The 15,438-nt window shown below is 31.9% G+C and overlaps 2 protein-coding genes and 1 long non-coding RNA gene across 5 annotated transcripts in view; 2 read left to right on the top strand and 1 right to left on the bottom strand.

Moving 5' to 3' along the window:
- Positions 1–373: 373 nt before the first annotated feature.
- Positions 374–3,553, bottom strand: temp (protein prenyltransferase alpha subunit repeat-containing protein tempura). Its single transcript, XM_076404450.1, has 3 exons — positions 3,380–3,553; positions 3,001–3,306; positions 374–1,401 (listed from the first exon to the last, which is right to left on the bottom strand). The coding sequence occupies exons 1-3, from the start codon at positions 3,448–3,450 to the stop codon at positions 477–479; spliced, it is 1,302 nt and encodes a 433-aa protein (XP_076260565.1). The 5' UTR covers positions 3,451–3,553; the 3' UTR covers positions 374–476.
- On the top strand, positions 1,341–2,895 carry LOC143196615 (uncharacterized). The gene is made up of 3 exons (XR_013005774.1): positions 1,341–1,481; positions 1,542–1,869; positions 1,927–2,895. It is a non-coding gene; the product is annotated as an uncharacterized LOC143196615 (long non-coding RNA).
- A 4,784-nt stretch (positions 3,554–8,337) lies between the features above and the next one.
- LOC143196611 (uncharacterized) overlaps positions 8,338–15,438 on the top strand; it is a 132,721-nt gene continuing 125,620 nt past the window's right edge. For 2 of the 3 annotated variants that reach the window (XM_076404445.1, XM_076404443.1), the window contains exon 1: positions 8,338–8,467. The gene's annotated coding sequence lies outside the window, so the exon portion shown is untranslated. Of the gene's footprint in view, positions 8,527–15,438 lie in introns of all 3 variants that reach the window. The other variant, XM_076404444.1, reaches the window with a different exon arrangement.

The raw sequence follows: 15,438 nt of genomic DNA, 5'->3' as shown, positions 1-15,438 counted from the left end.
TTTGCCAAAAATAGTTGTTTTGGTATTTAAATGGAATTTAGACCCTCTAATTACATCAGTTTCGAGTGACATCACAGGGATCAGAGTGGGCACATGACATTTTTATATTACTTTCTAAATATAATTCATACCATCGCGTGATTAAAAAACTGGAGATAAAGATCGCAGTGATCATGTGTTTGAAGTTATAAACCATACAATAACATATACACGATAAAAGCTTTTATTTGTGTACTCTTTTTTTTTTAATTAAAACGAGATTGTTATATTTTGCAAATGCCACATGGTTTGGCATATTTAAATGATCCACTTAACTTGAATTAAATACGATAATGCATGGTTCATAACTTTGTTAAAGGAATAAAACAAATGATAGTTCTGTTATTCTTTTATTTAAAAGACCTATTGTTCTCTAAACTTCTTAAATAAACTAATAAACGAAAAAAATAAAAAACAAAAATACAAATTGGCACAACTTATGTCAGATCGAATCCAACGATCAACTTGAGCCATTTTTCGTACCGTCTGGCTAGATTCATTTGTGTTGCGCTCCCCGCGCAGTTCTTCGTGATGAATTCTTTCTCGCGCTCCGTCAAGACGCAATACAGATTTGACGATTGAAATTTGTTCGGTTGGCTCTTGAATATCTTGGGTTGTTTGGCTTCGCAGTTTTCGTTCACGATGTTAGTGACGGCGTTCCCATAACTCGACTGAGATTCGTGGTTAAAGCAAATACTGGCATTTTTTCCCTGTTTGGCAGTGTTGTTAGGTTCGCCCAGATACTCGTCCGCAATTTGAACGAGATTATACAAAATGTATCTTCGGTGCAGCCAGAGACATTCGTGCTCGGTGAACATGTCGTTGATGTTTTCTATTACAGCGAGTAGTTCATACAGAAGGACAATCATGATGTTTATGTACTTCGATATGTCTTCCAACGACTTGTTTTTCGGTGGTTTGCCGAGTAAAAAGATCAATAACTGTATAGGTTCGTCATCATTGAAGAGGTTTAGTCGTTTGGTCACTTCGTGAAAATATCTCGGAATCATAACGAGCTGCCTGTGACTCTTGAACAAGTTTATCAGAAACTGTCGATAGTGATAGCCGGTGTTCTCTGATACATGTTCGTTTATCCATTTTTCGCTGAAATGCATTTCCCTGGCGAGGATGTCAGGAAAATACGGCAAGAAATGTTCCATGCACCATATCCGATGGGTCCACGCGTGATAGTTGTTTTGGGACCCATCTGCAGCAGCCGATGTCACCGCCAACTCGTTTTCCAAATTACCGATAGAGGGAGGTATACCGTTCTTCGACATCTTTTCCAGTATTCTTTTTAGTAGCCATCTTCGATAAGCGAATGCTTCGTTTGATTTATGTTTTCTTGTTAGTATAAGTTTGCTGAAATGTTACGATGCGATAAGTTGGATATATATTAGGTTATTGCAAAAGTAATTTTTGTTTAATTTTATTGTCATGAGGTAAATTTCTCTCGATATTTGTACATGAAAGGAAATAATGAAATTGTCTTTGCATCACAGACAGTGAACCTTAAGGGAACATATCAATTGACTGACCAATCAGTTGGAATATAGAGCATCAAAATTATCAGCAGTGATATCTAATGGTAAAAGTGAGAAATCAGAGTAGTTTACTGTTAAACAGCCTAATCTCACTCTCAAATTCGATGATTTTGAACCCTCTATATAAAATAATAGTTTTGCACTTAATGTTATTGAGTTTTTTAGTCTATAAATACGAGACGTTATTTTGACGTGAACAAAGAACACCCTGCTGGACCAAAAAAGTTCGAATACTATGAATTGCAAGAAGTATTATTGTAAAAAAATGCAATAGTAGAAAATTATGGTAAATATTTGAAATGCAATATACTGTACAGATTTTTCCCAATAACTGCTTTTTTAGAGTGAAAAAACTATCAGTATAAATGCAAACACCTAATAGATTAAATCACTAGTAGAGTGTCTGTAGTGGAATGATAAGCAAAGTTTAGAAAGAGACGATTGATCTTCCTTACTGAAAATTACCTAGAGACGAAGTTATGAATATAAATATGGCGGTTTTTAGATGGTTACATGCACAAAGAATAAAATACCCGAGAAAACTACAAATAATAGGCTATGCAAACGATTCAGCTTTAACAATAAGATCGAAGAAAGAACTGCTGCTGACTGCTGATCGAGAAAGGAAAATGCATTATGTAAAGTAGAAAAAGCATCAAAGAAATACGGATTATGCCATATAAAACAAAACATTTAGTAATGATGTAAAACAAATGACAACAAATTGTCAAAAAACAAGTGACGATGAAATTGAGTGAAATAGTGGCACATTTCGTTAATGCATATGCAACTTATTTTCAGTACCAGGGAAAATAATTACCAGTAACAACAAAAAATAATGAATAATGGAACTAGAGTTACATAAAATGTTAAAACGTAAAGTATCTACGAAAATTTGATGAGAAATCTACACGAGAACTGCAAGAGTGATCTCAATTGAGTAGAATTTTTCTTTAAAGACTGAGTGCCTCATTGGAAAAATTTTACTGCCCAGAAATTTCTTCATGTGGTTATTACTTTTCATTTTATTTCTTGATATATAAACAATTTGTTTAAGTAAAAAGAGACTTTTCTATTTCATTACTTCAAGAACTTTTATAAAATGACATATTGAACGACGATTACTTTTTTAAATATAAATTGAAGAAACATACATTTTTAATATGTTTATAATTTCGTCAATTATATTTTCTGAGACCTAATATGTTAGATGTGGATATTTCTCTAAACAGTATTAATTTATCATATATAATAACTAATAACTTATTATTACTATATATATTAATTTTTTTTAAAATATATCTTTAAAACATACATGTTGGTTGTTTTCAAGATTATCTATTACATGAGATACTACTGCCTACATTAATGTTTAACAATGGCTTGCTTCATTACTATAAATTCTAATAATATTCACCTGAATCTGAATTCTTCTTCATAACCCAATTTATCACTTTCTACCAGTTCTCTCTTCATATTCCAAAAAGTATTTACATCAGGATTAATAAACAATCCACCCATTAGTATATAATTCAAATTCTCTCCGATCAGGTACCCCAGTTTCTTTTCAGCGAGACTTTTCCGAACTTTGAACAGTTCAGTGCATATATACTGATAAACATATTTTACACACCACGATTCCAGTCCCAAGTGGTGACTTTCATATAAAACAGGACTCTTGTTTTTCGAGTTGTCTTCTGTGGGGACTATCGTGAAATCCTCTCTACAAAAAATCGCATGTTTCAACGGTTTTTATTTCCATTTCCATGAAAAGGTAAAGGTTATGTTAAACTTACAGTTCTAGGTCATTTTTAATAATGCTCTCGAGCGAACGGAGGATCCTTTCGGACATAGATGAATATTCCATTATCTTTTAGAAATGTTTATTTTGGGTCTCAGAAACATTTTTCCAATTTTTGGGGTTTTAAAGGTGTATATCATCTGGTGATGACTTTGTTGACATTTTCCAGTATACGTTTTTCTGTAATTTATTTACCGTAGTTTCCTATAATCATCACTAGATGTCAGGGTGTTGTCGTTTATCTGAGGAAGCACAGCATATTTTATGTAGACATGTAATTATAATTTAAACCCAAGCAGCTTAGTTGATGGTACTTCACTTTGATCAGATTTATTATGTAGCTCTCAAAGGCGCGCTTAACGCGTTAAAAAAGTGTGTATTTGACGTTGGTAATAACGCTGCCAATTTTCGGATTTTCAACCCGGACTTAATTTGTCAACGCCGGTGCGATACTTTGAAGTTTCGCTTTTGAAATACTTATGAATGTGTGAATATTGGAAAATGAAAAAATGTCCTACAAATTGACAGTGGGCATATTTTGGAATTAAATTTCTAATTTTAGGAGTAAATATAATTTTTGATGTTTGATACGTATAAAACTTAATAATTATATAATGAAATCGCAACCGTTACAAACAATTCAAGAAGTAGTAGTAAATTGTGCACACTTTAGTTGGTAGACGCTATTATTTGCTAAATGTTAATTTGAGGTTCTAGAGAGAAGCAATCATTCCAGGTTAAATAAGTTCAATAAGTACCAGTTATTATTGCTTATGAAACACGGTACATCACACGTCGAAAGTTGAATTTGAGATATGACCTGAGTTATGTTGATTTTAAGGGTTAGCGTAGGTTAATAGAGTAAAAACTCAATGGGGGACTGTAAGTTTGCTCTAATTTTATATAATATATATAATTATATTTGCTACGAATCACTGAAATCATCATTAGAGGAATTTTAGGTGTTCCCTTTAAAATATTATTTTTTAGAAAAAGTTTTCATTATTGATCATACTTTTTTCATCTAAAAATGTGTTTTTATTGATATACTATTAAGCCTCCCACTGCATAATAGTGATCTTACTAAAATACTAAAATATTATCTATTATTTATCAGTACAACAGTGCTCTGCCAGCTCATTCAACACTCCGCTATCCACGTGTTCGTCGAAATGGTCTAAAACAAAGCCGATATTCAAGTAGAGATCAAGTATCGGTTATCTGTATTGGAATTTTACGTGACTTTCGGCTAGTTAATGATGACAATATTAATAACTGTGACTATGGAATTGGCCTTTAATTTAATTAGCGTGAAGAATTTTTTAAAATATTATTACCAAGAAAAGTTGGAATTTAAAGGAAAAGGTAGACCATTAGCAGATATTATTATTGAGCAATCTGATGAAAATAGAGAGAAAAGTTACACCCGCAAATTTATTTAATAGGGACATTTATTTAATTAAAAAATTCAAAAGATCAAAGAATATAAACAGAATTGCTTTCAAAAGTATGTAAGTGAATTAAGCTCAGAAGCAGACAAAGATTATTCGCTATGGCAAGCAACTCGAAGATTTAAAAGCCGAATTATTCGAGTACCGCCAATTAAAAATAATCGAAATGAATGGGTTCGATGCAACCATCAAAAAGCTGAATTATTCGCACAATACTTAGCTAACATATTTCGACCTAATGATATAGAATCTACCGTGGATACATCCCGATGTAGATCTAAATCTAATGTATCCATGGAAGTTGCCACTGAAATTGATAACCTCAATCCTAAAAAAGCACTTGGTATAGATGACATTTCACCTGGATTATTGAAAGAACTGCTACGAAAAGCAATAATCATGTTGACATATATATTTAATGCCTGTTTAAGACTGAAGCATGTCCCGGAAAGCTTTAAGGTTGCACAAATAATTATGCTCAAAAAACCTGACAAACCTGCAGAAAAAGTCGAATCTTAGAGCTCTATTTTGCTGTTACCTGCAATATCAAAACTATTTGAGAAACTAATATTTAAACATGTTAAAAATTCTGTAATAATACCAAATTTCCAGTGTGGTTTTCCAAATCACCATTCAACAATGGATCAAGTGCACAGAGTAACTGCGGCTATTGAGAAAGCGTTCGAGGAAAAGAAATACTGCCCGGCAATATTCCTGGATGTCTCACAAGCTTTTGATCAGGTTTGGCATTTTTGATTAATCTGTAAGATGATCAAATCGTTACCGCGTAACCATTGTCAACTGTTGGAGTCATATCTTTTCGGAAGAAAATTTAGAGTATCGCACGAAATGGCGTTATCGACATTTAAAACTATTTCGGCTGGAGTTCCACAAGGTAGCGTCTTAGGACCTCTTAGACACTACTTGGAACCTTTGCTGACGACACAATTATTATGGCAAATGACATATCTCTGCCTAGGACAGTAGAAAAACTGCAAGTGGCAGTCTACAAAATCTACAAATGGAGGAAAGATTGGAAAATTCAACTAAATAGCTTTAAATTTGTCCACGTTAATTTTGTATTGCATCAAAATAATAAAAACTTAATTACATTACTCAATGGATGCCCGATTCCTCAAGCAATATCTGATATATACCTCGGCATGCACATTGACGGTAGATTAAATTGGAAACATCACGTTAGATAAAAAGCAAAACACATTAGAACCAAAATAAAACAACTATACTGGTTAGTCTGAAGATACTCTCAACTTGATCTAAAATCAAAGAGGTTGATTTATAAGATAATTATAAAGCCAATCTGGACCTATGGGGTGCAAATATGGGGTTGCACAAAAAATTCAAATCAAATAGTCATAGAACGCTGTCAAAACAAGGTTTTTCGATTGATTACCAATGCCTATTGCTATGTAACCAACGAAGAACTGCACGATGATCTGGAAATCAAATGGATTTGCGAAGTTATCCAAGATTTCGCCTTGAAACACGAAAGAAGATTACTAAATCATACTAATGTGGAAGCAATACAAGTGCAGGATGTGAGGAGATTGAAGCAAACCAAACCATACAAACTTTATATAAAGTGTATACCTTTAGTGTAAACTATAGCTTAAGTTATTATAATTTTATAATTTAGGAATACATATTGATGTATATTCTCGCACTCGTCTTGCTTGTGAATTAATCCAAGTACAAATTAAAAGTAGTAATAAATTAATTTATAATTAAAATAATATATACGCTTAGTATAGTATCTAATAAAGATGTTATTAAAAAGATTATTTAAAAAATGAATGGGTTTGTGGATGTATAGAAAAATGCATGAATGTTTTCCTTGTATATTTTTTGATGGACACAAAAATTGGTTGTAAATAGGGGTCACCGATCTAGAGCACTTAAGTTTGAAATTAAAATGACAAGAAAACTCTAAAATATATCTTCATTGTATTGTAATTGACTAGAATTTGCATTACTAGAGTCAACTAAAATTATGGCTCAATTATATTCTATATATTGGATAAATATACAGAGATATAATAAGAAATCAATTGAAAAGTCCCCGGTCTGACACCTAGATGGCGCTATTAGAATTAAATACATATGTTTTTTAGTTAGCCCTAACCCTCAAAAGATACGTGTGTAAATATGACAGCTGTCGGATTATTAGTTTGTGAATTATACCATTTTGAGTGAAGCAAATTTTTTTAATGTGAAAAAATGGATAAAAAGGAATTTCGCGTGTTTATAAAGTATTGGTTTTTGAAGGGAAATAATACAATTGAAGCAAAAATTTGACTTGATGCCGAGTTTCCGGACACTGCCCAAAGAAAATGAACCATCAATGATTGGTATGCTAACTTTAGACGGGGTGAAATGAACACCGCAGGCGGTGAACGCCCAATGAAGAATGAGGTGGACGCGCGAAAGAGCTTGTTACCGACGAAAACATTTAAAAAGTCCACAAAATGATTTTGAATGGCTGTAAGTTAATAGTGAACTATATATCAACTGAACGTGACATCAAATCATTAACGAATATTTGGGTATGAGAAAGCTCTGTGCCAAGTGGGTGCCGCGCGAGCTCACAACGACCAAAAACAATGACGAGTTGATGATTCGGAGCAGTGTTTGAACATGATCAAGCGTAATAAACCAGAGTTTTTGCGTCGATATATGACAATGGATGAATCCGAGTCGACTGCACACGATGAACCCGCTCCAAAGCGTGGGAAACCGCAACAGTCGGCTGGTAAGGTTATGGTGTCTGTATTTTGGAATGCGCATGGAATAGTTTTCATTGACTACCTTCAAAAAGGAAGGACCATCAACAACGACTACTATATAGCGTTATTGGACTGTTTGAAGGACGAAATCGTCGAAAAACGGCCGCATATGAAGAAAAAGAAAGTTCTGCTTCACGAAGACAATGCACCGTGTCACAAGTCAGTAAAAACGATGGCAAAAATCCATGAATAGGGCTTCAAATTACTTCTTCATCGACCGTATTCTCCAGATCTGACCACCAGCGATTATTTCCTGTTCTCAGATTCCAAAAGAATGCTCGCTGGGAAGAAATTTTCGTCCAACGAAGAGGTGATCGCCGAAACTGAGGCCTATTTTGAAACAAAATAAATCGCACTACACAAATGGTGTCGAAAAGTTCGAGGGTCGCTATGATCAGTGTATCACCCTTGAAGGGAATTATGTTGAATAAAAATAACTAATTTTGCCACAAATGTGTTTTACTATGGTAGGCCGGGGACTTTTCAATTGACCTGTTATATTAAATATACATTGTGAAAACAAGTTTTAGTAACATGTAGCTTTTAGATTATTGTTTTCACTCTACCATAAGAGAAGCTTGAAAATCGAATTCGTTCGGCAAGCGCCTCCTAAAAGTTCTTGCACGTTGGGCCCGTCGGCGCCCTGTATATGACGCTCCTGCCTTTTTCGAAAGGACGCCAACCTCCCGACGTCGATCAGTGCGTCGCGACGCTTCCACCGGCAACGTGAGCCAGGTCTATCGACTGGAAATCTCGTGTGTCGTTCCGAGATCGAGAGAAGTGGACAGACATACCTTGTGCCCGTTGTAATTGGAATATTTTCAACAGGTTTGTTTATTTTCAGACATTAGTCGTTACGCACTTCGCAAAACTCCCACACGGTTCAGGTAAAACACGACTTTGTTTTATTAGTGGATATATATATATATATTTTGGTGTTTATCTTGAAATAAATAAATATACTGGTCTGTAGTTTATTTCTTCACTGTCGATGTAAATACTGAACAGGCCATTGGAGGTAACTTGTAAATTTTATGGCAAATGTTGAAGTAACTAAATTAACACGTTAAAATATTTTATTATTTATTTATCAATAAAATTATGTGTTTGTTTGCTTCAAAAGTGGTACTTATTATTCTATTTTAATTAATATTCGTGATGTATTAGAGTTTCTATTCATTTAATTAATTATATAATTGATTGTTACATGATGAATGAAAAGTAAAGTTTTTCGTTACTGAATCATTCTTCTTTTAAGCAAAAATATACTTTATATTAATATATGAGGTTTGAGATATCATTTTTCCAACTCCCACATTCTAAATGTAGTTTAGGTTGGATAATAATTAATAATAATTGATAATAATTATTTGATAACAATAATAATGTATTAAAGTTGAATTTTTCCTTAGTGGGTTATTCTATTTTCATCCGAAGATTTATATTTAATTGATGTAGGTAGTTTGATACATTACTCTGATCAAAAAATGAAAGGATTTTCGAAATTTATTTCCTCGTCTTCTTTTGTGTCATATTTTTTTCCAACTTTCCCTGTTCTGAAGGCAGTTTTTGTGTGACGATAATATTATTTATTGAAGATAACTCTTTTCTTACTGAAATATTATATTTTCATTGAAAGGCTTATATTTAATTGATGGAAGTGTTTTGATACACTGCCCTGATCAAAAAATAAAAGAAATTGTTGAATTTGGACTGAATACAGATTTTGTTTCATGATAATTTATGAAGTAAAACTCGAGTTATTATTTATCGGAATCCTTCTTTTTATCCAAAAATATGTTTTTTCATTGATATATCTAGTTTGCTAAAAAATTTAAGAGTTTTTCCAAATCAATCACAAAGGGATTATTTATTTTCGAAGATTATTTTATCCTCTTCATTTATCAAGATCTTTTCCTGTCCTTGCTGTTTTAAATGCGACTTTTGTTTAATGGAGCTATATAAGTCGAATAACAAAATAGTGAGTATTATTGTGAAAAAAAAAATGAAACAGTCATTGTGTGAAATATTGCGAAAACCAATACTGTAACACATAAAAGAGCAAATATTTTTTAAATCCAACTTCTACAGCACTGAAGAACATAATACTTTTTTTATATTTTCCATAAGAATGAGACCTTTACGTATATTGTATCTAGTATTTCGTCTTTTGTTGCTCTTATGTTTATTATAACTATACTCTATTCAAAGTTCTTTTGTACATACGTCATCAAGTAATGTAAATCGTGTAAATTCGTTTTGGAATCAGACGATATTTTCGTTCTCATTTTATTATAGTTAAAAAGAGACAATGCTGTCTGATTAGGTCGAACATGTAATCGAACGAGCCTGTCAAAATCGTCCGGTTGTCAGACGTATACAAAATTATTGAAAGCTATAGTGATAGGTTATAACTCTAACCTATAAACTATTGTGGCTGCATAATTAACTGTAGTTTTTAGATGTACTATAATGGTAAATGAGTTGATTTAAATGACGTATGTACCAAATAACTTGGAACAGACTATATATGTTTATCTCTATAGTTTTTTGTTTTTTGTGGTTCATTTAAATTTTAATTCGTTAGCAAACTCCTTTAAACTATCTACCTTTTCTATTGAAATATCCTTTTTCAAATTTTTTCTCTAAAAGTTCTCCCGTACTTCTTTATAATTAAGTAGCATATCTGGTATGTATCAAGTTATAATATTTATTTTAATGAAAAATATTTTGTGTAACATTTTTGATATTTTTCTTATTGAATCATTCGCTTTTCTTTCAAAATTATATTTATTTATTTACTTTATTGATACTATAATAAAAAATATAATATTTTCGAAGTAAATAGTAAACAGGTTTTAATTTTTATTTTTCTGAATTTATTTCGCTAGTTTCAATGAGTTTGTTATGAATTGATATGAAGCCAATATTTTTTTGCTGAATTTCTGACTCATTGACATTTAGTGGAAAATATTGGGATGACTAAACTAATACATCATTATGAAAACTTATTTGGTCATGTATTTTTTAATATTTGTTTATGTAAACTGTTATCTATGAAAATACGTTACAAATAAGTATAAATAACAAATAATATAAATAAATTTAAGGTATGATATATATTTTATGTTACAAATAATAATTATGACGTGATTTGAAAGATTATTTGGTGTTCTTGGAAAAAATATGATAAAAATATTAATAAAATGCCATATCACTCCCCAGTTTCTTACATTTCAATGCCAAAAATAAATTTAAAATGTTGATGCCATGCGAAACGAACTTTATAATTGATATAATCAACATATTTTTGTAATGGAAAATATCATTTTCAATAATCGAGCGATATAATTCGACTCTTTCAGTTATATGCAACACGCAATGTACATTATATAAAATATGTTATTTATATTTTACTTTTAAATTAATTACGAGTTACTTTACCGATAATTAATAAATAAAACCTAATGTAAATAAAGTTTTAAAAGTAACATTGACTTATGTTTGTTTATGGATACAAACATATTTAGAATACCAATAATTAATGATTTATTAATATTAATATTTCTCGGATACATAAACTAATTAATTACTTGATCTAGATATAACTATAATATCCAAAATATGTTTTTGGTTCAATTATAATTTCAGTATATTTTAACTGATTAAATGACTAAATATGTTTGAAAATTCCCCGGACTACCATAGTAAAACACATTTTTTTGCCAAAATTATTTTTTTATTCAACATAATTCCCTTCAGGGGTGATAGACTGATTATAGAGATCCTCCAATTTTTTGATACCATCTTTGTAGTACGATGTGTCCTTTGCCTCACTTTCCAGGCCAGAATACGGTGGTTGAGGAGGCAATTCGAAGTCCATTTCATTAATTTTTGCCATCCCTTTCACTTCATTTTCCCACGCTTTGGAGCGGGTTCATCGTGTGCAGTCCACTCGGATGACTGTCGATTTGTCTTTGGAGAGGAAAGATGGAGCCATGTTTCATCGATTGTCACATATCGGCGCAAAAACTCGGGTTTATCACGCTTGATCATCTTCAAAACATTGCTCCGAATCATCAACTGGTCGTTGTTTCAACGGCACGTCGTTGTCAACGGCACCCACTTTGCACAGAGCTTTCTCATACCAAAATATTCGGGAATGATATGATGTACACGTTCAGTTTATATCTTTAGAGTGTGTGTTATTTCATTCAGTTTCAATTGACGGTCATTCAAAATCATTTTGTGAATGTTCTCGTCGTTAAAAACCTCTTTTGGGCATCCACTGCGTTCACCGTCTTCGGTGCTCATTTGACCACGTCCAAACTTAGTAAACCAATCCTTGATGGTTGATTTTCCTGGGGCAGTGTCCGAATACTCGGCGTCAACCTAAGTATTAGCTCCAACTGTATTTTTTCCCTTCAAAAAGCAATATTTTACCAACACGCGAAATTTCATTTTTCCATTTTTTTCACAATAATAAAACTTGCTTCACTCAAAATGCTATAATTCACAATTGGTTTGTGATCCGACAGCAGTCACACTTCAATTTATACACGCATCTTTTGAGGCTTGGAGCTAACTAAAAAACATATGGATTTAATTCTAGTATAATATTCTAGATATAATTTATGTGTCAGGCCGGGGACTTTTCAGTTGAACTGTTATATATTATCTGTATTTCTATTTGCTTGTTTTTGATGTATGAAAATAATGTTTCATATAATAAACGTAAAGGTTGTAATCGATATTAGTAAATATATCTCGGTTCTTATAATATACACATTTGATAATATATATCTCTCTTTTTACAATACCGCTTTATTCTTTATAGCAATAATTACACTTAACCAATTCTGTTAACCTAGCGCGGTCACAATGAATACCACCATTTTTTATATACCCCAACGAACTAACTATGCATATCAATCAATCTGAAGCACCTTGTTCTGTGGCGGCTGAATACCTTATATGTTATGTATTGTGGTGCATTCTGGAGCCTGAAAGGCCATACGTCCACACGGGCTTGAATTTACCTATTGAATATCAGCTTTTTGTTATTTATGTTTTGATAATTAATTACTGAATATTTAATGAAATATTTTAATGAAATTGAATTTTTAGGCTTGATACAGTACTTAATTTAAATTTGTCATAATGAAAGGTGAGAGAAAAAGTAAAATCTTGTTTTTATTACTCTTAGGTTAAACGTTATATGGGTGAAATTCTTAACTAAAACTTATTCAGGGACATCATAATATGGCACATTTAAGAGGGAACAGCCTATAGAACATTATAGATATAGAAGTAGAGTCATTCATTATCATTACCACTTAAAAGTTATTGTGTTTGGAAGAAAATTGAGACTCCTGAAGGTTGTTTTCCTCATGTCTTGCTTTTTTACTTCTGAAAACGAAAAACGTAATGCAGATTCATTGACTTGAATGAATAGGTAAACTATTCGATGATGAAGTTCTTACTATGACTAATATATTTCTGCCAAACACTGCTATATTCCAAGATGATTATGAGTCCATACATACAGCCAAATGTTCTTGGCTTGAGGAGCATCAAAATATCACCAAATCAGTGGATTTTTTGATATTAGAATGGAACAGCATTCTATTAGAAACTATTAAGACATTCTAGGAATCTATTCCGGGAATAATTGCAGCTGTTTTAATAGCAAATAATAACTCAACACCTTAACCATCACCTGTTATTGAAAAAAGTATTTTCACACAGGATTTCTCGAAATCTATAAATCTATTTGAATATTATTATAGCGGTAGAGCATTATATCTATTTTTGCAGTAGAGTAAACTATGTTGTGTGAATACCAGGTAGAACATTATGATAATTAATATCGGTTTCCGATAAAATCAACTCGCGAATTTGTTAAAAACTCTGTTCGTGTTAGAACTGTCATCGGAGCGATGTAGTACCACTAAATTATAGTCGAATCCTTGGCAAGGCCTTTGGTAAAAGTCACATAAACTTCCTCTACGAAGGCCGGTCGCTTAAAGGAGAGATGCCCAAAAATATCGATTTGTTGATATTGATTGATCGATACATTTGGCTGACATATCGATATTTTTGTTGAACAATATTTTCTGATAAATATTCGTATCAAACGAGTATCGAACATTGAATTTCAGGTTCCTTCATTTTCGCGGTCAAATTATTTTAAAGAAAATATCGCTATTACACCTAGGGTCCTGTAGATAATCGAACTGTGTTTACACTTTCATTTTCTCCTATTTAATCAAATGTCAAAAGAATTTCGCGTTGAAAACTGGGGTTGGAGCGAGGAAATATCGATAATTTAGAAAAATTAATATAAGATGATAATACATTTAAATATCCATATGTATCACAGTTGATATTGTTAAAAAGAGGTATCGATATTTTTTATCCTCCGATATATCGATATTTTTCTCCATCGCCCACATCCCTACCAAGATAGCTGATTGCCTAATTAGGGATGTCGATAAAATATCGATGTTTTTTTTTGAAAAATGCCGGTCAATCAAAATATAAAAAAACAAAAGATCGATAATTTTTTTTAATAACAGACTATTGAATTTTTAATTTAACAATTCTTCTCTTGTCCGGTCAGCTTTCAAATTAACAAAATTATCAAAAAACGTAAGCTCTCGCCATGGAAATTAGGGCTGCCCTAATTACATTTCGATATAGTTAAAGGAGCTATCGATATTTTGTATTCTCCTATATGTAGATAATTCTTTAAAATATCGATATCGAATCGATTGTCGGGGTAGATTTAATTCCAGAGCTTAAAATAAGAACTATATTTAAATATAACAATAAAAATTATCTTAAACAAATAAAAACTGAATAATACAGTATAAATAATATATGGCGAAATAAATAGAGTAAATTCTAAGTACGCGAGATCTTTTGGGTTTTTTTCTTTGTCTTTTTTTAGTTTTCTCTTTTTAATTTCCATTTATTATTTATTCAATCTCCGTTTATTATCTTCCATTCATTTATATATTTATCAATTTATCTTTATCTGTTTTATTCCCCTAACAAACTGTTGCTAAAGTGACTAAGGTAACCGAGGTGTCGTTATGATTTATTGATAATATGAAGCATAAAACGCCACCGAAAGTGGTTCCTGCCGACTCTTGCTGACAGCGTATCTAGCGTGTGGCCTCTGGCTTTTTCTGTTGTGCACATTGCACGTTCATCATAGCTGAAGATGGAGAAGCAAGTAAACAATAATAATATAATATTGCTTATTTAATTATTTATTTATTTGGTATTTTAGCTCTACTCTAGTGAGACCCACTAAACTTAGTGGCAGGATCTCGCGCGTTTTTTTCCAGTGATCTCCTTTAACGTTTATTATTGTTAGTGTTAGAGTATAAAATGGTGCATCGAGCGTTACCTATACTTTGTACCGTGTGTACATGTCATAATTCATTCTAGCCTAGCTTGTCATTACTAAAAGTTATCGTTATTGTCTATTGTCTGTTATGATTGCCTGTCAATATTACTGACTACTGCGAACTCTGATTAACCATCATAGTTATTCCCTCATCGTTATTCATCATCATCATTATCGCGACCAACTGTTTCATTGTCCGTCTACCTCGCAAGCTTAGATGTTGCTCTAATTATCTTGCCATTTATTGTGTAAATAGCTGTTATATAATTTATTTTGGTCTCTATTTTTAATTATTTAATTTGTTAAATTATTATGTATTGTTTAATTAAATATAATTTTTATTTTATTCCCTGGATTTAAAATTAGCCCCACAATTAAAAAA

The sequence above is a fragment of the Rhynchophorus ferrugineus genome, unplaced genomic scaffold (genome assembly GCF_030347505.1).
Source record: "Rhynchophorus ferrugineus isolate W39M unplaced genomic scaffold, kcgeb_rfMv2 rfM4, whole genome shotgun sequence".
NCBI lineage: Eukaryota > Metazoa > Arthropoda > Insecta > Coleoptera > Curculionidae > Rhynchophorus > Rhynchophorus ferrugineus.
This window is presented reverse-complemented; position numbering and strand designations above follow the sequence as displayed.